Genomic DNA, 24,054 nt, shown 5'->3' with positions numbered 1-24,054 from the left:
ATTGACTTCGCTGTCCTGCCAAGACACGACAGCGACCACAATGCCTTGGTGCTTGAACTCCACCTCCCGGAACTTCATGGTCTTCCCATTCCATGCCCCTTTTCTGATTCCAGCCTGTCCCTAGACAATAATAGAAGGAGAATAAGATGGGATAATCTGAGGAAGTCACCAGACAAGGTAGCTGCACTCTATTCCCTAATCATCCCCCATTTGTTGGTGATGGAAACGGCAGCGCAAACTCTTAGCGCTCCTGACACCATCACCCGAATCAAGGCCGTACACTCGGACCTCACCGCCAGTCTAACTAATATCTTTAATCCTCTGATGCATACTAAGGGCAAAGGGTCTCCGAAATCCACTTGGTATAACAACGCTTGCCATATGGCAAAGAGTGCCCTTATTGACGCCATAAAAACCAAAGATAGATTCTTGATGAAAACTAGGCGGGCTCTGTATAGGAATAGTATAAAGTCTGCCAAAGATGAGTGGGAGTCCGAAAGATGGGACACGAGGGAGTTTTGGTCCCTGGTTAGAACTGCGAGTTCCTCTGGGAGTTCGCCCATTGAGCCGAACATATCTGCGGAAGCATGGAAACTTCATTTCCAATCATTGTACTCCATCCAGGATGTAATGGACCCCACAGAGAGCTCCCAGTTAATTGGCGTAGAGATCCCCCCTGAAGATAAGACTTGGTTCTCTCTGACTGAAGTGTTGCGTGCTATTGGGAACCTGCCCCTTGGAAAGGCCCCTGGACTGGATAAGATCCCCGGGGACCTATATCGGGAAGAACCCAATGTCTGGGGAACATATTTATGTGTAGTATTTAATGCCATATTAAGCGGTATGGAAATTCCGGACACCTGGCTAGGGGGCAAAATTTTTCCAGTATATAAAAAGGGATCCCCTCTTTTGCCCATAAATTATAGGCCAATAAGCCTGATTGATGTAACGCAAAAGTTGTTCGCCAGGATCATTCTAGATCGTCTCCAGATCTGGATGGAAGAGCGTGAAACGCTGAGTGCATACCAGGCAGGCTTCCGAAAAAATATTTCCACCATTGACCAAATCTTAAGGCTGCAATTACTATATTGGAAGAAGGTGACGATAGAGGGTGGGCGCCTCTATCTGATCTTTGTTGACCTTAGATCAGCGTTCGATTTGGTACCTCGCCATAAACTTTGGGTAGTTTTGGAGGAACTGGGCATTCCACCTTATCTGCTCACCCTGATCAAGCGATTACATACTGGAAACTTTGCACAGGTTAGATATGGGAAGCACGGGGAATTGACTGCACGCTTCCCAGTGAATAGGGGTGTAAGGCAGGGGTGTGTTTTGGCTCCCACACTGTTTTGTCTTTATATAAATGCTTTGGTGGAACAACTGAACCAAATTGCCAATATCGATGCCCCAAAGCTTGCCCGTGACAAGGTACCAGCAATGATGTTTGCTGACGATACCTTGTTACTTTCTAAATCACCCATGGGCCTCCAAAGGATTTTTGACACCTTTTTTATATTTTGCAAAGACAGGGGGCTAGAGATCAACACAGCAAAAACGAAGTATATGGTATTTAATCCTAGCAGAACTTCTCATCCCAACCCCACCCTAAATGGCACCCAGTTGGAGAGGGTGGCAGTCTTTGACTACCTGGGTGTCACGTTGACGGAAACCTTTGGGTGGGGCCCGCATCAAGAAAAGGCAGGCCTGAGGCTAGCTCAGATGACCCGGGGCTTAGCCAAATTATATAGGAATATAACATCAAGACAACTGGGCCCGTTAACAGAGATTTACAAAGTTCAAATCAGGAGCGCAATTATGTATGGGGCTGAACTCTGGGGACATCGCCCTGTAGGTGCACTGGTCAGAACTGTGAATAAGTTTATGAGACAACTCTTGGGCCTACCGCCAGGTACTCCTCTCATCCCCTTACGCATGGACCTTGGCCTTAGACCCATAAATGAGGAAATTGAGTTGCGACCCTTGACCTTTTGGCGCCGACTATGGGCGACACCCGAACTACTAGTTTACCAGTTGGAACTCAAGGCGATCCTGGGGCTTCCAGTGGTGGGAAAAATATCTTGGCTGGCACATATCAAAGACCTGTGCTTTGGACTGGGCTGGCCAAATTTATGGACCCACCCGGAGGAGGCGTCCTGGTCTATTTTACACCTCGAGTTAGTTAAAGCTTACAGGCTTTTTAGATTGGGTGAACTCTATAGGAATGCTAAAAATGGCTGTTTAACTTCTGATTTTTTTAACTTTATAGACCAATATTTATTTGAGACTTTTCTCGATGACGTCTATCCACTTATGGCAAGGAAACTCTATGTCCAATTTAGATGGGGTTGCCTGCCAGTTCATGCATTCACAAACAAATGGACCAAAGCCTCCCCATCTGGCTGTCCGACCTGTGAGAGCCAGGAAGAGTCCCTTACACATGTTTTCTTCTTTTGCCCAGGTTATATTGCAACTAGAAGGTACTGGCTCCTACCAGTATGCAGGAACTTGGGGTTCAGACAGACACGGGAGGATCTTAGAGTTATGCGAACTGGAACGCACCCCCCGATTGTTTTTGCTGTGTCCCGTTTCCTTAACTCCATGTGGCTTAGGCGTCACAAGTTTTTAAATTCCACTAGTGCAGCCTAAACATACCTTTTCCGTCTTTCACAGCTTTGAACTTACTAAATATGAATCCACTGTTTTAAATGCTTTTTAAATTTTAAAACTTTTTAACTTGTTATCAAGGTTGTATAATGAACTGCTATTGGTTATACTTTGTGATGCTTAAAAAAAATTATGTATTACATGCTTTTTTATCTTCTGCTTTTATGGTCTGTAATGATCGAAATAAAGCTTGGAAATTGGAATTGGAATTGGAAATCATTAGTAGACGCCTGTAAAGATTTTTGGGCAACGCGAGAAACAACAATGGAGATACCAGCAGTTGACACACAACATCAACACATTCTACCAATTTCTAAACGATTGACTTATCTGACAGTGTAGAGAACCTATAAAGTAGTGGGCTTTGGATTCTACAAAGTCTTGACGAATAAAATGTTTTCATGTTCTCTAGTGTCCCAGTGGAAGGACTGGCGGTCTAATAGGTTGCAGGTAGACCACACAGATGAGTACTGGTCGTAACTCTTGCAATTACATTATAAATGCTTGAGGGAAGTCAGGCTAAAATTACAGTATTACAAGATTCTGCACCATTGCCATTAGCGTGCATTGAGGTTAAGGCGACTAAGACCAGCAGTAGTTCACAATGTTGGAGAGGCACTCAATCTAATTGTGCTATTGTACACACTGTAAGGGAATTTCATTGGATGAGCACATTACTGAGAGGTGTATGGAGGGTGATGAAGGGGGCTTTAAATATTTCCAGAGAACTGACAGGCCTGGGAGCAGTGTTACATGACACATCGAGATTGCTCGAAAACCTTCCACAGTTCGATCGATGGTCTGAAATAGTCTTGACTGCACCAACATGTGTATTTTGCTTTGTGGAGGAAGTTTTGAGAAGATCTGGGGTGGTTTCCTTGCAAGCTGCAACACAACTGCTTGATTGCCAGTAGCACTAAAAGAATGCTGGTTCCTAGCAAAGACTTGAATATTGGAATATTGGGAGGTCATTCTAACACTCTTCATTATCTAGATATGGAATATCATTAGGGTAGATGCATGTGTGTGCATTAGTGTACATTTGGGGTGCTTAAGTACGTTTGTTGAAATAGTATTTTTACCTCATTAGATGCCATAGAGTAATCCTGTTTTATTACTTGTCAGTTTCTGTACTTGGGACTTTGATGGGAGGCCAATCTATGACTATGAAAACGCTGAAAAAGTAGAGGTGGGAGGGTTGAGGTAATTAGGGAAAAGTTTAAGGTTTGATCTATGACAGATTATATAGTAGCCTTTTTATCCCCGGATATAAATGTTGTATAGGCATTTCAGTACTTTGGATTATTTCTTGAAATGAAGCAAGATTAAAACAAAACTTCAATTAGGACTGCAATTCCATTTCTTCCAGAATGGACTTTATGTCCATGAAATGGTTATTTAAGCTCCTGTTAGCTTATACATTTAGTTTTAACTTTTGTGCATCAATTGTGTTGTTCGAATAAAAGGTATTATTACCTCCACAGTGTTTCGTAGGCATCAAAACGTGTTACTGCTAAAAAGTGATTGGATTGTTTAAATGTTTTTGTAGTGAATTGATTTAATATTTCAAAAATAGCCCAAAAACAGAAATAAGTCAATCAACTGTGAAATTGAGATATGTTAATAGATGTAATGGGAAAGTTCCGAAAACAGGTGGATATAGTATCCACTGGTAGTGTGCTGTCACTATTTTCCATATTTGCTTACACATGTACTAATGCATATTAAACACATACAAATGTGTGATTTTTGTTAAATTTGCTCATAGTTAGTGAGCGTCAGGTTATAAGTAACCATAGTAAAAGTGTGTTAATGCTAAGTTGTCAATAGTAAACTTAGGCCTTAGTGAAATAATTCTTGCTAACACTGAAACTGTACTTTTGGTTGTTGTATGTTATGACATAGTTTCTCTCATTTCAGGAACTGAATCGCAATAGCTTAACCAAACTTATTGTAGCAATCAAGTTAGTTTCTATGTAAATTATTTATACTTGCACGTTTCACTGAGAATAAAACATTGAGTCTTTAGCACCTTTTTCTCGGACAGCCTAGCCGTGATATATCAGCCTTTACAAGATATCTCCGGTAGGCCATGCAGCTGTAAGCTCCCTTTGTGTGGCACCTGGGCTGGAGATCAAAGACATCTTTTTGGCAAAATGCTGAACTCTGATTGGTTTTCATCTCTTGGGAACCGTAGGGAGTTGCACTTCACTTTAGAATGTATATGTTTAATTGTGCATTGCTGAGTTAGATTCAGATGGCTCCTGTCTACCTCTGAATTCAGATACCTTATCTACTCTTTTGAGAGCAGATGCCCTTTCACACTCTCTTCAGACCCTATGCTTACTTTGTCCTGCTCATAGAATCTAACTCTAGAGCAAATCTTTTCTTCTTTGCCCGAATGAACTGACATTTGGTTCTGCTTTTAGAGAGTTATCTTGCTGACACCTGATGCTTTTACTCCCTCGAACGTATTAGAATCCTTATTGATTTATTAATTATTTATTTATGGAGTGTATTGTACGAACTTGACCCAAAGGTATCAGACTGCTTCACAGTTTGCATGGCAGCAATTACATGAGTTACATTTGGAGTAAATATAAATACCTAGTGACTGTATGTAACCGACATCTACGAAAGACATTAGGATAAGTTAACAATGCAGACTTGAGGTAGATACGGTATATATCTATATATATATTGCTTTACAGAACACAGCAGCAATTGCACAAGATTACAAGTGGAGTGAATAAAAATAAATAGTAACAATATATAAAGGAAAATTACGATGGATCGTAGTACAGATGGACGATATAGTTCTGAGGTAGCTAGGACAGTATCTTATGAACTGTGGTAGGAGTAGAGGCAAAGTTTTCCCCTAGGCAGTGATGCACAGATTTATTTAGAGGTTGTGGAGTGGAAGCAACAGACCAGCCATATGGTTTAAGGAGGAGGGTTTAGATATTTGCGGGAGAGAAGTTTCTTTTTCTTCTTAAAGTGAGGGAATGACTATTTGTCACCTAAGTCATGGGGCAGGGAGTTCCAGATTCTGGGAGCATTCCCAGAGAAGAGGAGGGTGGGAGATTTCTCTTTCTTGAATTTTGGCGGAATCAGGAGTAGTCTGTTAGATCCTCAAAGAGGTCTCTTTTGGCTGACATTTGATGATTTATTTGAGAGGTAGACTGGTTTTTCTGTGTAGAAAGCTATGTCAGTTATGCAAGCAGTTTTGAGTATTGCTCTTGCCTCAATTAGAAGCCAGTTGAGCTGCTTAAGAGTGGGAGCGATGTAGTTGAAGCAACTCTCTCCCGATAGTAGCCTAGCTGCTGAGTGGAGTGTAGCTTTCAATGGGGCTAGGTGTGTTTTTGCGGTGCCCATAATCGTTGTGTTAACGTAGTCTAGCTTAGGGAGGACTGAGGATTGTATCACAGTTTTTGGGTCTGCGATGTAGATGATGGATTTAACTTTTTTAAAGTGTTTCAGCATGTAGAAGGCACTTTTTGCAGCAGCATTAATGCTCTTTCATGCTCAAGTGACTGTCAAGTATAATCTCCAGGGTTTAACAGAGTTGGAGATGGGCAGTTTGCAGTTTAATGTAGTGAGGTTGTCTAGCCAGATGTCTACGGGAACGGATTTTCCTTGCGGTTGGATATAAAAGAGTTTGGTTTTGTTGGGATTGAGTTTAAGATGGGTGCATGTCAGCCAGGATTGAACCATGGAGAGAGTGTAATTAAGGTGCTGGATATCTTTGACTAACAACATTTTCATGTCGCGTTGGGCGTCATCTGCATAGAGTTGAAAGGAAATTCTAGCTTGCTTCAGGGTCCTTTCATTGGGTTCCATTTAGAGGTTGAATAGGACAGGAGATAGGATTGACCCTTAAGGACTCCTTGTGAGACTGGCATTGCTTTTGAGGTCAAGTTGTTTAGTTGATTAGCTGCAAGCATTGATTCAGAAATGAGATGAACCACTGAAAGACAGTTTCATTGATGCCTGCACGCTGCGAGAGGGTGTTTAGGAGGATGTTATGGTTGACAGTATCAAAGGCGCCTTAGAGGTCCAGAAGGACTAGGAAGCAGGCCTAGCCATCATCCAGAGATCTGTGCTGGTTGTCTATTATGATTACTATAGCAGTCTCTGTACTGCAACCTTTCCTGAACCCTGATTGGAAGGTGTTGTGTAAGTTGTATTTTTCAATGTGGTTGTTTTGTTGTGCAAGCACACATTTTTCAATGGTTTGGGCAAGAAGGGCGAGTTTAGTTACAGATCTGTAGTTATTAAGGTCATTCTGGTTGGCGTCTGTTTTTTTGATGAGAGTGATAACTTGGCCGAGCTTGAGGCAGGCCGGCATGGAGCCGCTGGCTAGGGAGGAGTTGATGATTTCGGTCCATATAGGAGAGATTATGTGATTGCGATTTTTAACAAGTGCAGCAGGGAGGGGGCCAGAGATGTGCGATGGCAGCTTCATGCTGGCGAGTAATTTGAGGATTTCTTCAGGGATATGGTTGAATTCAGTCCAGGATGCATATTTTTCAATTGCAAGTGGTTGAGATTGGTGAACTGTGTTGCACAGACGGGGAGACAGCCATCCTTTGTAGGTAGGGCTTTGGATGGAACCTTTTCGCAAAGGGCAACCTTGGTGCAGGGTGGGGGTGGGTGGGTGGCTTAAGAGAGAGTTTGATGGTAGATATTTTTTCAGAAAAATGTTGCACATTCTTAACAGCTCTTGATAGTCATTAATAGAGTGTTGAGGGAAACAGGAGGTTTGCTGTTTGATGATGTTGAAGAAGTCTTGGGTCTGTTCCTAGACATATAAAATTGATCACGGAAAAAGGAGGATTTTTCTCTGAAGATGTACTTTTTGTATTTTAGGCGTTCAGCCTGGGGTATCGAGAGACTGGTTAACATGGATTGCTGTCTGCAGTTTCTTTCAGCTAATCGGAGCTTTTGCCTTTTATTGTTAAGGTCTTTAGTGAACCAGGTCCTACAACAATCTAGAGGGGATAGTTCTTGTTTACTTGAGTTTCAGAAGGACGACTGCTTCAACAAGTTCTGCCATTTTTCTGCTGTAGTGGGCCGTAAGATTATCGGCGGAGGAGAGGTTGGGTGGAAGTAGGATTTGGGAACTGACTAATGCTTCTAATTCTGCTTGGGGGATTTGATGCATGTTCCTCACCCAGTGCTTGGGTCAGCTAGATTGGGGTTGGGCCTTTGTTTGGATGGTTTTGAGATTGAAAAGAATAGGATGGTGATCAGTCCAGTCGGATGGTAGGATTGAGTGGAGGGATAGGGTGTTATACTTAGAGATGATTGCGTCAAGGATAGAGCCCTTATTGGGAGTTTGTTTATTTTGTCGTGTTGGATAAGATCGTTCGCTTCCAGGAGGGTGGGGAAAGCTTATACTGTAGGAACTTTAGCATTATTCAGGTGCATGTTTAAGTCTCCTATTACAATGCCAGTACTACCTTTTAGGGAGTTTTGTGATATCAAGTCTGTTAAGTCTTCGAGGAAGTGTGAGTTGTCACCTGGAGGGTGATGACATGAAATGTGGTGGAATTGGGGCCTTTAAAGGAGAACCTAACTCCTAAATATTCAAAGGTGGGGTTTTTGGGAGTGCAGGAGGGAGTTAGGCAAAGATTGTTTTTGTGTATGATGAGAAGCCCGTTGGGGTGAGGAGGTCAGCGTAAGGGGATGTGTAAGGAGCCGGAGGACGCGACAAACCGGAAGGGTGGCAGCCAATCAATCGATGAACTACACAGACCGGAAACGGCCCGCGGTCTAGTGGTACGTGGGAGGCGTGGTGATGGCAGGCAGGAACCTGAAATAGGGGAGAGCGGAACCAGGAAGCCGGGCAGCAGCAGCGCGGAGGAGGAGCCCGGCGGAGGAGAGAAGACTGCGAAAGAACAGGCGAACAAGCGGGAGGAAGACAGCGAGCGCGGAAGGAGAGACGGAGGCGGCGAGGACGGAACCAGGAGGCGAGAGAGGACCGAGACGGCAGGCGACCACGGAGAGAGCTACGGAGGACGCGGACCCAGCGAAGAGAGAGAGTACACTGCATCCAAGCCCGGCGGCCTAGAACGAGGAGAGGACGCCCCGGGTCCAACCGCCGCGGCCCGCTTCACGGGTCGTGGCCTCAGGCAAGTGCCACTGCGGGGGTCTTTTTGGTGGGGCTGCTGGGGAGCCAGAAGTTAAATCACACGGAGACGGTAGCACGAAGCCCCACTCCCTCACCATCACTTCCCTTCCTACCCTCGGTTTCCCCTCCCCTGTTCCCTCACGAACGACCGGTGAAGATGGCACAAAACCCCTATATTGCGACCAAAGAGTCTAATCCAGACGCCCCTCTCTTTTCTTTCTTTTTGGCTTCGCCGATTCGTGGACCCTCCCAAGAGAAAGAGCAGCCCTTTGCAGACAGAAAGAGGAAGACCAAAAACAACTACAAAGAAAAGGAAAGAGTTCGGGGGACACTTGTTTCCCTTCGAATCCCAGGCGGTGAACTGTTGCTTTACGTGGAGACCACCATCCTTTACTTTTGTTTCCTTTGACTACAACCCTTGTTAGACGATACCTCCCTACTTGTGTGAGACGTAATAAAGGGTCTATAAGCAGCAACTTCCTGACCCCGCCTGGTTTCTGTGCCGCGCCATAGGCCACTAGAAGCGAGATCCCTACAGGATGAATGATCATTTAGCCAGGTTTCAGTTAGAAAGCAGTTGTCAGTATTGTGTCAACAGATAACTTCAGCTATTTCAGTGGCATACTTGACTGCTGATCGAAAATTTAGTAGCAGGCAGCAAGGCATAGGTAAAGATCTCGGCTCAGGCTGACTGGGCTGGATGGTAGTTAGTTGAGCAGGCGGCCTGGGTGGTGTTACGGGTCCTATCTGTGCCATGGATGACTGGGATCTTGCGGTGGCATGGTTGGCTAGGGGCATTGTCATAGGTGCTGTTCAGCATGTCAGCTTCCCGCTGTGACATTCCAGTCATGGTGTGTCTAGGTTTGAGGTGGTAATGAATGTAGGGGATGGTGTGGCTAGGGATGTGGGATGGTGGGCCAAAGTGAATATTTGTGGCAGGGTCTGTGTTCATCATAGATGCATGGGGTTCAGCAGGGTGCAAAGTGACTACATTTCTTCCAGAATAGTGTTGATTTTAAATTCTAGACGGGCTATTAAAGGGATCACTGGACAGACAGTTGAGTCTGTATTGGGGAGGAGGAGTGTGATGTAGCTCGTCGGAGTCTGGGGTGGCGCCTAAGGAGGGATCCAGCCTGTTAAGCTTGATGAACTGAGAGGATACAGGTGCGGAAGACACCTTGAGTTGGGCAGCGGGAATTTGTCATGGAGAGGGAGCAAGTGATTTTGATAGCAAAACTGTATCGTCAGGGCATCTGGTAGTGGAGGAGGTTGGAGCGAGGGTGGAGGCTGAGACACTGTAAGGGGTATTGGGAGTAAAAGGTTCAGCTGGCAGAGATGTGGATGCCTGGATCAGTCCACTGGGAGAGGATGGAGGAGTTGGTTCTCTGGGAAATGGGAGAGTAGTGGAAGTGGGACAGAATGGCAAGGAGGTGCAGGGAAGTTGCGCTAAAAAAATGGAAGGTTTTGTTCAGAGTCTTGGACTAGGATGTTCCCATTTCTGTAAACGGTTATGAACAATTTTCTGCTAAAGTTCTGAGATGGGAATATTGTGAACTTAGTTCCATAGGGGACGTTGGTAGTATTAGTTACGAGAAGGTGTTGTTGGAAGTTCTCTCTCCATTTAGCGTGTTTCTGTGTAAAAGATAAAGTCAGTTTTAAGGCCTCCGTATGTTGGACTGTAGAAGAGGTCTGTTATTAGTGTTTCTAGATGTTGTTTGAGAATTTTATGCTTTAAATTTTTTGCGGCCTGTTTGGAGAGGTTTAGTGGGCATTTAATGCAGTATGAGTTGGGGCCGAACCTTTCTATGACAGTGTTGCAGTGTGACAAAGGTGAGTGGTACTATTGCAGTATCAGCAGTCCGGGGCCCTTCGTGGGGGAGGGGGTCCTCCGAGATGATTGCCTTGTGTTGTAGCACTGGGTCATTCAACGGAGGAGTGGATGGCACTTCTTTGGAAGAGTAGGATGCCAGAGGTAGGGCGTGGTGAAGGGAGGTCACCAAGAAGATTTGGTGGGATACCTGTGAGGTAGATGGAACCTTGAATGATGATGAGCACCGGTAAGCCTGCTCCATTTTTCGAGTTCTTAGTAGTCATGATATATTGAAGCTGGTGGTTGTAAAGGGATTAGAGTGCAGTTATTCAGAGAGGCCTGCGTAATACAAAGGAGTATATACACTATATACATGCACAGCATGGGTTAGGTATCAGAGTGAACACAGATTAATAAACATCAGGAATTCAAGGTCACTACTGCTGGCACACAGTAAACTAGGTAAAAATCACAGTGTAGGCAATAGATGCTGGCAGCGACATAAAATCACAATATGTGCACAGTGAACCAATATTAGCGTTGGGTAGGCAAAATTAGCTTACAGGCATAAGTAATAGTACATACACATAGACACAATAAACGTGCACGATAATAATGTGGTTGCGCAATACCAAGTTCTAACGTAAATATATTCATGCATCAAATTATTCAGGTTTTCCATAAGAAAGGCAGAAATCACTGCCAAGTCACAGAGTAGTAGGAATGGCACAGAAACTAGTGATTGGTAGAAATCCTACTGAGGAACTAGCCCAAAATACATTTCAACTGAAGAAGTAGCCCAAACAGTAAACAAACTGGTGATTAGCAGATAACCTAATGAGGAAGAAGCCCAAAAACATATTTCAAATGAAGAAGTTGGCCAAACAGCTTAGTCCTTAGTTTTAGCATCAGGGAATTTCCTCTCAGAGGAACTGAATCTTTTACTTTTTGCATATAACAATCCTTGCATAGCCTGACTTTTTATTTGTTATTTTGATTCATGCCTTGGATTATATCTAAATGCATTTGACAAGCTGATTGTTGATTTGTGACTAACTCAAATGATTTGAGGTTGTAACTTTGCTAATTTACTAATATACCTTCATGGTTTGCAAATCCCTCTGTCATTCATGTGAGACAAAAATGTGCTTCCCTCTTATTGGTGTTGAACTGTTTATATTAAGACTCAAATTAATGTAAAGGTCCATCCACCCAAGTGCAGCTTATACTTGAATTTGCACTATGGCTTTGCATGGTGCAAACCCCATCCCCAGCTGCTTCACACTACTGCACATGATAAGAAAATTGCAGGTCATCAAGGAAATCATATCACATACAAGGACAAGCCAAAAGCCTGCTTCCTTTATAAGGTTACACATTTCTCTACTGATTTGCTATATCCTTTTGTGTATGTTAGAAAGTCCTTTTTTCCTTATAATGTATAGTTATTCTCTATCTGCCCCTCACTTAAACACTTGGGGAGGGGACATACTGAACAAACTATGCATTGAGGCACAAAGCAGTTATTCTCTATTGGCTCTTAACTTAAACACTTGGGGAAATACTGAGCAAACTATGCATTGATACAAAAAGCAGGGTCAATAGATTGAGGACCAATTTGATCCTTTAGGACCATTAGGCAATTAAATACATATTGCTCCTTTTGACAACCCACAAAGAATGCAGTGTCAAGGGGAAAAAAGTAGAAAATTGATTCTGAAACCACTGGAAAAATATATAACACTGAAACAGCTTCTAGATCATGTTAGGTAAATGACTAACCTTTGCTATAAAACAGTGGAGCAACTGATTTCCCATTATTTTGTTTCCCTAATAAGGAATGGAACTCCACTCTTGAAGTCACGTTTCCTTCCTTCTTTATCATTTGAAGTGAAAAATCTATGTTCTTTGTTTATTTTTATGTGAACGCAGCAAATATCAATTTGCTTTATTGTTCCAGTGGAAATCCTTGGTTTAGGGCAAATACACTGAGCTTCATATCCCAGTCCGGAAGCACAGATGGTGAAAAATATATTTATTATAAAGTTTGCATTCGTACAAAACTTTACACCATATAAGGCTGGTGAAAAATACTGTGTGATAAAACATTATGTACATTTGCAGAGAGATAAAGTCCCTACTCCATACAGGAAATTGTACTTTGTAGATATATGGAATCCCAACAGTAGAAATAGAACAAACCAAAAGCACGTCTTCATGTTTGACAAATGTTCACACAGTTTGGGTGTTACTCACTGTCAAAGCTTGCTTTCTGTCTCTCTTAAGTTTGGTATGACAGCACAGCTTTATAGAAGAACTGTTACTATTGGCACTGCTAAGTGGGCTTTGGGTCAAACCACTTCAACCATTAGCTTAGTTGGATGAGCTACTTTCATTCATTGGCTAGGGCCATTGTCATTCACATTGTGGATCAGCCTAGCTATTTCTCTGACCAACATGGTATTGGCTGTTTGGTGTAACATTCTGTCACCTGGGGGGTGAACGCACTGCAATGGATAAGGGGCTCTTTTATATGGAAAAAGTATTCCCAACCATAACTTTTTGTCACAGTCATTTTTTATATAGCATAAGTGCATTTTATGCAGAACTCTATCCTATGGTGTGGGCAATATTTAACAGTTTTACCATGCCTTGATTGCAAGCCTAACCCTAGCATGGCCTCCACATCTCTTTTTCTTTATCTACACTACCACATCACCACCACCAATACAATACCACCTCCAATACCACAATTTCTACACTATGTGATCACCAATATCGCCAACAACAATATCAATACCATCATCAATACCATCGCCAATGCCACACTACCATTACCACCATCATCATCACCAATATCATCGACACCAATACCACCACTATGCATGCCACCACCAATACCACCAGCATAAAAACAACTATCACTACTATGATAACCAACACCAACTATTGCAATAGCTATACCACCACCACCAATATCAATAATGCCACCACTAATACTACTAACAATATCACCACTGGGACAGGACTGTCTCCTGCACAGTATACAGTTGTGTTCCCTTGCCCCGAGTGCCTAACTGCGTGTATCTAGTTTTGAATTTGAGCCCTGGCATCATGCTAATCTAGCATGCGTGAAGAGGCCTAGGTCTGCCCCCTGGCATGACTTGTTCTGCGATCTGGAGGGGCGCAACAAGTGTGTTCTCATTGACTGACCCAGAGCTACTATCTCTGTCATAGGTTTAGCACATAGGGAGGTGGTGGCAGTTTACCATGTTTTGTAAATACATCTACAGGACCCTATTCCCAAAGATAAATATACAAATGTAGATTTACTTGTGTATATATATACTGCTACACCCAGGAATAACTTTACCCGAGTGTAAAGTTACTCCTAAGTAAAGACGTGCATATTTCGACCTTCTGGCGTAGCCTCTTTCACTAGGATTTATGAGTGTTCAGCTATCACTCATCATTTTTCACACATAAGCAGAGACGTCCACCACTATGGCAGAGGTCTCTCTTTGATAAAGTACAGGGACATTTTTTAAAGTTTATGAAACTTTAAAAAAGAAAATATTAAAAATAGAGTTTAATGTAAAATATTAGAGAAAAATAATGGTAAATATTTATTTTAAAAATAGAACTAATAAAGTGTTTATTCATTCATAAAATATATTTATTTTAAAAATTGCATATATTTATTTTAAAAATTGCTTTACAGTAAAAGTCTTCTATTAATTCAATATCTACTAACATTTACGAAAAGTTATGTATAAAATGTACAATTATTTTTAATTTTTAAAAATAATCTAAAAAGTAGAATTTAATTTAAATTTTAATATAAGTTTATTACTAAAATATATATTATTCATTAACTACATATACATTTTTTAACATTATACAACATTAATATATATATTTATAAATATTTATTTAAAAATTCAAAACAAAGGTATTTAGTTAAGATTATTTCTTAAGGGGTGTTATTTTAAGTTCCCAAATCCAATATTTTCTAGGAGAGTGTGTTGTAGTACCTGTGAAAAACTGAAGTATTAAGATCGGCAAACAATGTACACATGTAAACCAGAAAACAAGTACCAAAACAACTGTACATGCAATTGAGACTTTCTCCTAATTCATACCCTGCTGCTAGATAAGGTGTAAGGTGCGGAGTAGTGGAATGTTAGTAGAAGCAGCTTCAGCAATAACGCCAAATGCTTTGTCAATTGTCATATGTGGTGCTGCACTTCTCCAAAGCTGGCCCAGGGTACATTTACTACTGTTTTGGGACCTTTGTGCTGTAGTAACTTTAGAAGTGTAGCTTATGAATAGCAATAGGTTTACTCTTTTTTTCTGGATATGTATTTGCATGTCCCTCCCTTAACCTGTCTTTACCACTCCCTAACCACACCCATTAAGTAAGTGAATCCCTATTGTCTATCCACTCCCGACGTCCCCCTCCACATTGACTACTAAAACATAGAATTACGTGTATGGAGATCTTTGTACACTTGGTGGAGACTTTCGCTCATGAAAGACAGGAGTGGGAAAGGAGGAGGTCTCCACATGTAAGTTTGTTAATAGCATTTTGTAGCACTTTACATACTACAAAATGCAGTTTGTGCAGAGGGGCCATAGTTGTGACCATAACTTTTTATTTGCTTTTCTGGGGAGGGGACCTACTGCCGACTTGTGCTTGCATGCACTTACCTAGTTCATAGCCCTAGCAGCCAAGTAAATGTTTTACATGTTTATGTGTGTTCCCTGTGTGATATATGTGTAGAGTGTATGACTGAGCCCGAGTAATGAAGGCCTATGGGATCCATTTCGGATATCCCAGTTGTGGCCTTTGCACAATATGGAGCTGAGATCATTTTTCCAGACAGTAGAACTGAATTGCTGACACTTCTGAACCTGTAAGGAGGAGACCTAGACACTGAAGTGACAGAAATGGCGGCTGGGCTCTTTTAGAAATGTGATTATGTCTTTTTCTAGCAAAAAACTTCCTGAACACTGGCCTTTTGTGGATGGTAGGGTTAAAGGATGGGGCTGCAGACTCTTGCGCAAGGTGAAGGGAACTTTTAATTGAGGACAGGGCTTTTTGTCTTTCCTTGATTAACTCCTTCAACTGGCTGATGACAAACAGGTGCCAAGGCCTCACACCTAATTGTATCTCTGCTGTTGGTGCTCTAGGCAGGCAAATAAAATCCTAATACAAGCATCACTCTACACACAGGCTGTCTGGAGAGCAGGATGGAAAGGACACTTTACAGTCGAACATTCTCAAACTGGTTCTGAAGCTGCAGACAGTAAATACTCATCTCCTGCTGATCTCTGTGTATCTAAGTGGGTCCTTGCTACTCCACTTGTTGTTTGAGGCCCAAGTCATCTGTGATCAAGGAAGGGAGTACTGGTCAGTCAGTTTCCGGGAGGTAATGGGGTACTGCCTAAAGTCTGGATCTCTTGCAGAAGAAAGCTGTCTACTTATCCTGAAGTGTCTAGCTGAAAGTCTGCCTGCCTGCTGAGAGAGGTAAAAAAAACTGCCAACAGTGCAGGAGGAGTGTTTGTCTAAGAGGAGTGAGATGCAGAGTATCGAGATCTGTGGGGACACACTTAAGAGAGGGACTGAAGAGAGCGATCTGTGGTCCATGGTGTCTGTGGGACTGTAATCTCTCTCTCTCCGTGTTGGTTCCAGGTGGGAACAATGAAGATCTGGCACACGATTCCTGAGGCCCAGACTTGGCTGTGACCACATGCTCAAAGAAATGGACCTGTCGGTGGGCACACCTGTGCAAAGCTGCATCTACCACAAGTACTCAGCCTCTGCCAGGCTGCATCTGTAGATCAGTGCAGCGCCCTACCTACCCACTGTAAGACCTGACAGACGAGGCTGCACCTATGCCTGCTGCCTAGACACCGACTGTTGTAAAACCCTTCGGAGGCCCAGTTGGTACTGCAACACTCAAAGACTGTAAACTCCATGCCTGCTGTGATCATTGCCAGAGTGTGGGCCAATCGGACATAGTGAGGTACACAAGCAAAGCTGCCCAATTGTGCATCAGCACTCAGGATAAATGGTGCAGCAAGTGAGAGAAAGAGAGAGAGAGAGAGAGAGAGAAAGAGAGAGAGAGAGGCAGCTGCCCCAGTCAACGTGGATTAATACACCTAATTTGATATATACTCACCTTCACAATGTTTTGGTTGTTGATATTTTGGCAATATTTTTGTAGGAAGAAATGCTAGTCCTCTATATTTTAACATACAACCAGTTTGAGTAATGTCCTTTTATTTGATGTTTCTGGGGGAGATGAACCAACAAATCATGTAACTTTCTCTACTTCTTTTATTTTGGTAAAATGCCTCAACTTTCAATGGGCTCTGTAGATGGTACATCAATACAGTTTTATACATGAATGATATCTTTCGAAGATTATTACAGCTGAAATACAATATTTTACCCACAGTTCTAAAATATACTAAATGTTATGTTCAATAGCACACATTTACCCACACACACAAATGTACCTACTGGTTGATTCCAGGCGTTTGATATCCCGAGATGTTTCCAAGAAGTATCGCCTCAGAAAGTAGAAAATGATTGCTAAAGGGACCATGGGAATGAGTATCCACGGAATTATTGCTGCTGTCACTGCTATGATGCCAATAATCTGCAGCACAGTCTGCAAAGGAAAGCAAAATGTTAGAAATGCTCAAATGTTCACTATATTGTGACATCTAGCCACTAAGCATAAATCAAGAATGCAGTTCTGTTGGCACACGTTTGCTCTGTTACAAGCTAAAATGGTGGCAATATACAATACATAGCACAGCAATTCCAGTAATACAATGTGGGCAGAATGGTAATCTGTAGAGAACAATGAGAGAGCTAGGGAGGCGTAGGGTGCGTCCGTATCCCCTGTATATATATATATCAGTTTTATCAAAGTTGGACGAACCCAAAGATGTTGGTACGATCACTGTCAGACAGTGCTTGGGAACCCACTAGGTAAGTTAAAAGACCCCTCACACACCAACCTAGTTGGTGTTATGCTTCATCATTGGGGTCCCAACCGGGTGGCCGAATGCCCCCCGGTTGTGCTACAACGCCTGACTACAGCGGAGCTGGTCTGGTGCAAGGGTGTGATGTAGTGAAGGTTTAAAAATATCTCTGAGAATCCTTGCCGTGGGAAATTTATTGTTGGCGGCTCAGGATATGCTAAAAATAAAATTATGTGGTGCAACTACGAAAGAAATTCGTTTCTAATAGTTGTATGTGTTGTAGGTCACAACCTATTATTAGAAACTAATTTCTTTCGTAGTTGCACCACATCATTTTATTTTTAGCATATCCTGAGCCGCCAACAATAAATTTCCCACGGCAAGGATTCTCAGAGATATTTTTAAACCTTCACTACATCACACCCTTGCACCACACCAGCTCCGCTGTAGTCAGGCATTGTAGCACAACCGGAGGGCATTCGGCCACCCGGTTGGGACCCCAATGATGAAGCATGACACCAACTAGGTTGGTGTGTGAGGGGTCTTTTAACTTACCTAGTGGGTTCCCAAGCACTGTCTGACAGTGATCGTACCAACATCTTTGGGTTCGTCCAACTTTGATAAAACAGAATGGTAATCTACCATTACTTCGCCGCCACTACTACGACTTACCATTACTACGCATTTTTTATTTAGCAGAATCTTTTACTTCACATGCTTTAAGTTCGCATGCTTCTACTTCGCATATACCGTTACTTAGCATATACCGTTACTTAGCAAAGTCAAATACTTTGCTGACTATTCACATCTTTGTTTGGAAAAGGAGGCGCTTCCGTTTCCAAACAACGAAGTGCAGCTCTGACGACGCCTGAAGCAGGAGAAGAGAGGAAGCACGGTGAAGCGAGGGACCACGAGGAGAGAGAGGTAAGTGGGGCAGTGTAGTTTTTGGGGTCGTGCAGGGGGTTGTCTTTTAGGTTTTAGGTTTTTGTTTATGTAGTGTAGAGTAGTGTATTTGGGTTTAGGGTAATGGTCGTGCAGGGGGTTGTCTTTTAGGTTTTAGGCTTGTGTTTATGTATTGTGGAGTCCTGTATTTGGGCTTAGGGTAGTGGTCGTGCAGGGGGTTGTCTTTTAGGTTTTAGGGTTGTGTTTATGTAGTGTAGAGAAGTGTATTTGGGTTTAGGGTAGTGTTCATGCAGGGGTTGTCTTTTAGGTTGTAGGGTTGTGTTTATGTAGTGTAGAGTAGAGTAGTGTATTTGGGTTTAGGGTAGTGTTGTGGTGCAGGGGGTTGTCTTTTAGGTTTTAGGGTTGTGTTTATGTATTATAGAGTAATGTATTTGGGTTTAGGGTAGTGGTCATGCAGGGGGTTGTCTTTTAGGGTTTAGGGTTGTATTTATGTAGTGTAAAGTAGTGTATTTGGGATTAGGGTAGAGATCATACAGGGGGTTGTCTTTTAGGTTTTAGGGTTGCGTTTATGTAGTGTAGAGTAGTGTATTTGGGTTTAGGGTAGTGGTCGTGCAGGGGGTTGTCTTTTAGGTTTTAGGGTTGTGTTTATGTAGTATAGAGTAGTGTACTTGGGTTTAGGCTAGTGGTCGTGCAGGGGGTTGTCTTCTAGTTTGTAGGGCTATGTTTATGTAGTGTAGAGTAGTGTATTTGGGTTTAGGGTAGTGTTGCGGTGGTTGTAGGGTAGTCTTTTAGGGTAGTGTAGTGGTGTTTGGGTAGTGCAGGGTAATGTAGTGTATGAGGGTAAGGGTAAAAGAGTCAAAAATGCATAGAAGTTTTATACTTAGTAATATACTGCAACGTAAATGCATATTTAGTACTTTTAAATGTATTTGCGAACTAAAAGCATGCGCAGTTAAATCTTGCGTAGTAATGGTATTTGCGATGTAAAAACACCGTAGTAAAAAATTGCGAAGTAATGGCCCACTAAGTAACATCATATATTCATGGCTTGGAATATGAAATATCATTCCTACAAAGATGGTCATGACCATGGCAGCTTTGTTTAATCTTATTCATTTTACTGTTCCTTATTTTCTGCTAAGGTGAGTTGCTACAAGAGAAACGCCCTTTAAAGTCTCTCCCAGAAGGCCTTCCAGCCTAATGCTACAATGGATGCTGCCAGTTTGTCCGTTTGTATATGAAGATATGTACATTCCACCTTCTTGAGAGACCATGTTGCAGTGAAGTGGCACTTACAAATGGTGGGTTTTAATCATTAATGCTGCACATAGAAACAATTGGCTGTCTGATTTAATTCTCTATCACAAGAAGAGGGGTGACCAAGAGCGCATGTAGGTTCAGCAAACATGCTCCACGGTAAGTCCTATCAACTAAGGGTATGCAGCTCCTGGGAAAGGAAGGAGGAGAGGTATCAGGTCAGAGAAGAAGGAACCAGAGGTGGGTGGATGGTTCCTTTAGGAACTAGGACCCTCACACAACCATGTGGTTGTAGTGCTTCATCATAGGGCTAGCTCCTTCAACGGACCGGTGCAGCAATGACCGGCAAGCACCCTCAAAGGGGCTCTTTACTGGAGATCTTTTTTCCCAATGCATATGTGAAGTACGAGTATAGGGCCCAAGGTGTAGATTGGTGAATTGTGGTGTACGTCCATGAAAGTAGCAATTTAAAATAGACTAAGCAAGTCTCTGAATTGCATTTTAATTGGTGAGTATGCCTGTCTAGTCAAAAAAAGGTGGTGGCTCCCAGTTGAGACAATGATCTCTGGTCTTTAAAATCCTAGTATGGATCTAATAAAATGGTCCCAAAAACACCTAATGGATACAGTATCCCAATTACATATCTTCCAGCTTGGTGGAAGGCCCTGGAAAAACTTGTACACTTTGACCAGTAGATGTTTTCCTCATTCCTGTAGAAATAACTATTGAATTTGATTTACATTTTCTCCAAATGTTGAAAATACTTCCAAATCCACCAATGGAAAATAATTTAAACTGGAGGTCTCATATTGGGGCATTGTGGGCTTATGGCTGATGTTGTAGTGATTTATTCAGACTCTGCCTATGGTGGAAGCCCAAAGGGAAAACTTTTAAAGCTGTCTTCCAGAGCCAACCACTAGATCGCTGAGGAATGCACATCATGTGGATCTAGAAGGGATTCAAATTGTGAAACACAGCTGTAGTGGGAAAATTAGATACATGAGCAGAGGCTAAACACCTGGGTGCACCTAAACATTTTACTGGGACAACAGAAAATAAGTCGTATAATCCAAAGAAACTATTTATTCAAAGTTTCGTTATTTTATTGCCAGGGTGTATGTTTATGAAAGAACACGTAAAAGCAATCAGCATGCTGAAAGCTGCTAATGAGTCCCCTATTTGTCTCTCAATGGCAGCCTTTAGTGTGCTGACAATTGGTTAACAAAATGGACTGCTTACATTTTTTATATGCACACATTTTGGGTGTGGCTAGCAGAGGAGCAATACGGTGCTATCCTTTTGCACTCTAAGCAGCCCTGAGACAAGGTTTGCACTATCACTTCCCTACTGAGTGGATGTGTGTCTAAATGCAGCATGGTCATAATACTGGAAGCAGGTGGAAGTCTGTTCATTGCGGTGAGTGCTGGAGCAGCAGGAGCAGCAGAAGCAGACAGGATTGGATTTGCTTGAAAATGACCACCAGATAACTGTGGGCAGTGCTTGAGGGCACCGGCGATCACAGAAGTAACTCTCCACTTCAGAGAGGAGATGAATTGTATAAAAGGAAGACAGTCACATTACAGTCTGGTGGAAGGGGGAGTTAGCCAAAGAGAATGCCAGTGAAACACGCCAGTGAAGAATGGATGTGGTACCGACTCTGGTCCTATGATATATCTAGCCAACCATTTTTTTCAGGTATAGAGAACTGTTCACAACAGATGAGGGGGAGAAACAGGGCTACTTGATAAAGGTGACAGACAGAGAAGAGACATGAGTGACTGCTTGACGTAAAATGTGAATGATAAAATTCAGGATACTTTCGTTTACCAGTCCTGGGGACCATACCCTATCACTAAAAAGATGCCACCTGTGGGAAGATGGGAGGAACTCTCTCCTTCCAGGAGAGGCCTCTAAAACAAAGCAGCCTCCCCATCAAACAGGTGACAATAAAATTCTCCTCAAAGCTGAAAAAACATTATACAGGAAAGGAACCCAATTGTGCAAAATGACTGGATTCCTACTAAAATTGGGGAAGAGAATGGAAGCTACGGAGGGCACCCTTAGACCGCTGCAGACACATGCTTATAAATGAATAAAGATATATGAATGCACTAAACTAAGGCCTTATGTGGGACAATTTAACAAATTGCGACAACAAACCATAGTGAAAACCAGATTTAGACTTCATGCCTACACATGAGTGACTTTCCAAAAAGGAACTGGTCCTGGGGGCAACGTGGTGCCCTGTCATTCCATTAGATGGGGCTTGGGGTGCCCTTGTTAGTTTAGGACAAAATGTCAACAATACTAGTTGATTTGAAGGATGGATTGATCAGAAAGAAAGTTCTGACTAGTTTGCGGAGATGGGAGGATTCCTGGATATCTGGCAAAGGGATCATTGAAAAGGAGGAATGTTTTGAAAGTGCTTAGACTGGAATTTTTTTGTACCTGGCCAAACTGAAGGGCATATTATCAAGGGCCTATCGCCGCTTTATCTGAACTTTTTTGCCGCTAAAGGGGCGATAATTTTATCTCAGTATCAGCAAGCTGCAGCAAATGGGCCTTAGCACGTTTTTTTGCCCGATAGCGGCACGTTTTTTTATCTCAAAGCATGTTAGTGATATTTATCGCTAATTACATGCAAAGTAGGCCTTGCCGTGCAAAAAGGCACGCAAACACCACTACTCCATAATATCAAGGAGCTCCTTGAAATGTTGAAGAGCCAAAAAACTGTCTCTAACTGCAGTTAGAGCCGGTTACTTAAGACCAGAAAATAGCTGGTCTTAAAAATGGTGATAAAACTTGGGCCCATACCTCTGCAGGTTTTGGCGCTGGCCAGCGCTGCAACCAATGTTGCAGTGCTGCCTTTCGAAAAAACTACAGTGCAATATTGTGCACAATCAATAAGAGAGTGCGCATACCTGTGCCCGAGTCATGGAAAGTGTTGCTGCGATAAGACATCGTTGCAACACTTCTCACTACTCCCTGCTTGCGACAGCATGGATGCGCTGTAATCAGTGGACAGCGCTCCATGACGTAAGTAATGACAGAAATGTCAGGAATCCTGACGTATCTGCCTGCGCTAAAGTCACACATTGCTGCAGTCACGTCACAACCATGACGCAACTCCAGCAATGCATGGGGCCAGCCCATCCCTGTGGCACTGCCTCACCCTCACGCCTGCCATCAGGCAGGAGGAAGGTACTGACGCAGTGCTGTTCATGAAGGGTGCCCGAATGTGGGCGCTGCTGGAGATCCTTTGGTGGTGGTTGCGCACTGCTGTGTCATCGTTTGGAAGCATTGGTGGAGTGTTGGTGCGGAGGGAGTGGACGAGATGTTCTTCACTGGCCTTGATCCAGCTGTGAGGGGGTGCGATGATGGCGGTGGCGTCCGGTAGGCAAGGTGAAGACATGATGTTACCAATGATGATCGGTCCAGGAGTGTCCGGTGTTGTGGCTACAGTTGAAGTACCCGCTGGCGGAGGTGACGTGCTTGACAGTGTGTCCTGCTATGCGGCCTGTTGAGCTGACTTGCTGCTTGCGTCTGATGTCGGTGACCCTCCCCAGGAGGGGTGGTGCTCTGGTCACTGAGGTTGTCCAGGTGGAACTTGAGTTCACCGAGCTGGATGTCGTTGGTGGATGGGAGACCCTGGGGTGCAATAAGGTCAATAATGGTATTGGAGAATGGGGGGCCATGGCCCAGGGGGCCTGCACATATGGGTGCCGCAGAGGATGTTCTTGGGCTTGGTCCGGGCCGGAAGTTGACGTGGTCCATGGTCAACCTTGGCACATTAGAGTGCGTTGTCAGTCGTAGTGTGCCTCTGTGGGTGACGGCAATGCCTTCTCCATGACGGTCGGGGTGCTCCTTGCGGGTGATACTGTAGCCGTCAGTGATGGAGAAGGCGATGTCTGGCATGGAGCAGAGGTTGTTCCTGGCAGGCGAGGTGGCATCCAGGGTTGATGGCGAAGAGGGTACTGGTGTTGTAGCGGTGGAGTGTCCAAGAGGAATGTTCCATGGTGCTGAGTGCGGTCCAGGGGCAGAAGGACACAAACGGCATAGCCTATGGGTTGCCTTTGGCACGGGAGATGACCATTACAATGCAGGCAGTACATCGTTAACAACGCAACTCCGACAACGCAGGTGCCTTAACATCGCATTTGATCACAACGCATTGTGAGGTCAGTAATGGGGTAATTTAAAGTTTCTCAGGTGTGTATGGGTTTTGGGGTAAAATTTGAATTTTTTCTCTTTTTTTCGGTAAAATATGAAAAATGGGGTGAATTTAGGG

At 43.2% G+C, this 24,054-nt stretch overlaps 1 protein-coding gene across 1 annotated transcript in view; it reads right to left on the bottom strand.

Annotated features, from left to right (window-relative positions):
- The window catches only part of ABCC4 (ATP binding cassette subfamily C member 4 (PEL blood group)), a 1,516,984-nt gene that overhangs the window by 455,586 nt on the left and 1,037,344 nt on the right, over positions 1-24,054 (bottom strand). Inside the window, exon 21 of the mRNA XM_085622127.1 lies at positions 17,137-17,287. Coding sequence (XP_085478253.1) covers positions 17,137-17,287 — 151 coding nt within the window. The remainder of the gene's footprint in view (positions 1-17,136; positions 17,288-24,054) is intronic.

The sequence above is a fragment of the Triturus cristatus genome, chromosome 8 (genome assembly GCF_964204655.1).
Source record: "Triturus cristatus chromosome 8, aTriCri1.1, whole genome shotgun sequence".
NCBI lineage: Eukaryota > Metazoa > Chordata > Amphibia > Caudata > Salamandridae > Triturus > Triturus cristatus.
Note: the sequence above shows the minus strand (reverse complement) of the source record. Positions and strands in the feature narration are given on the sequence as shown.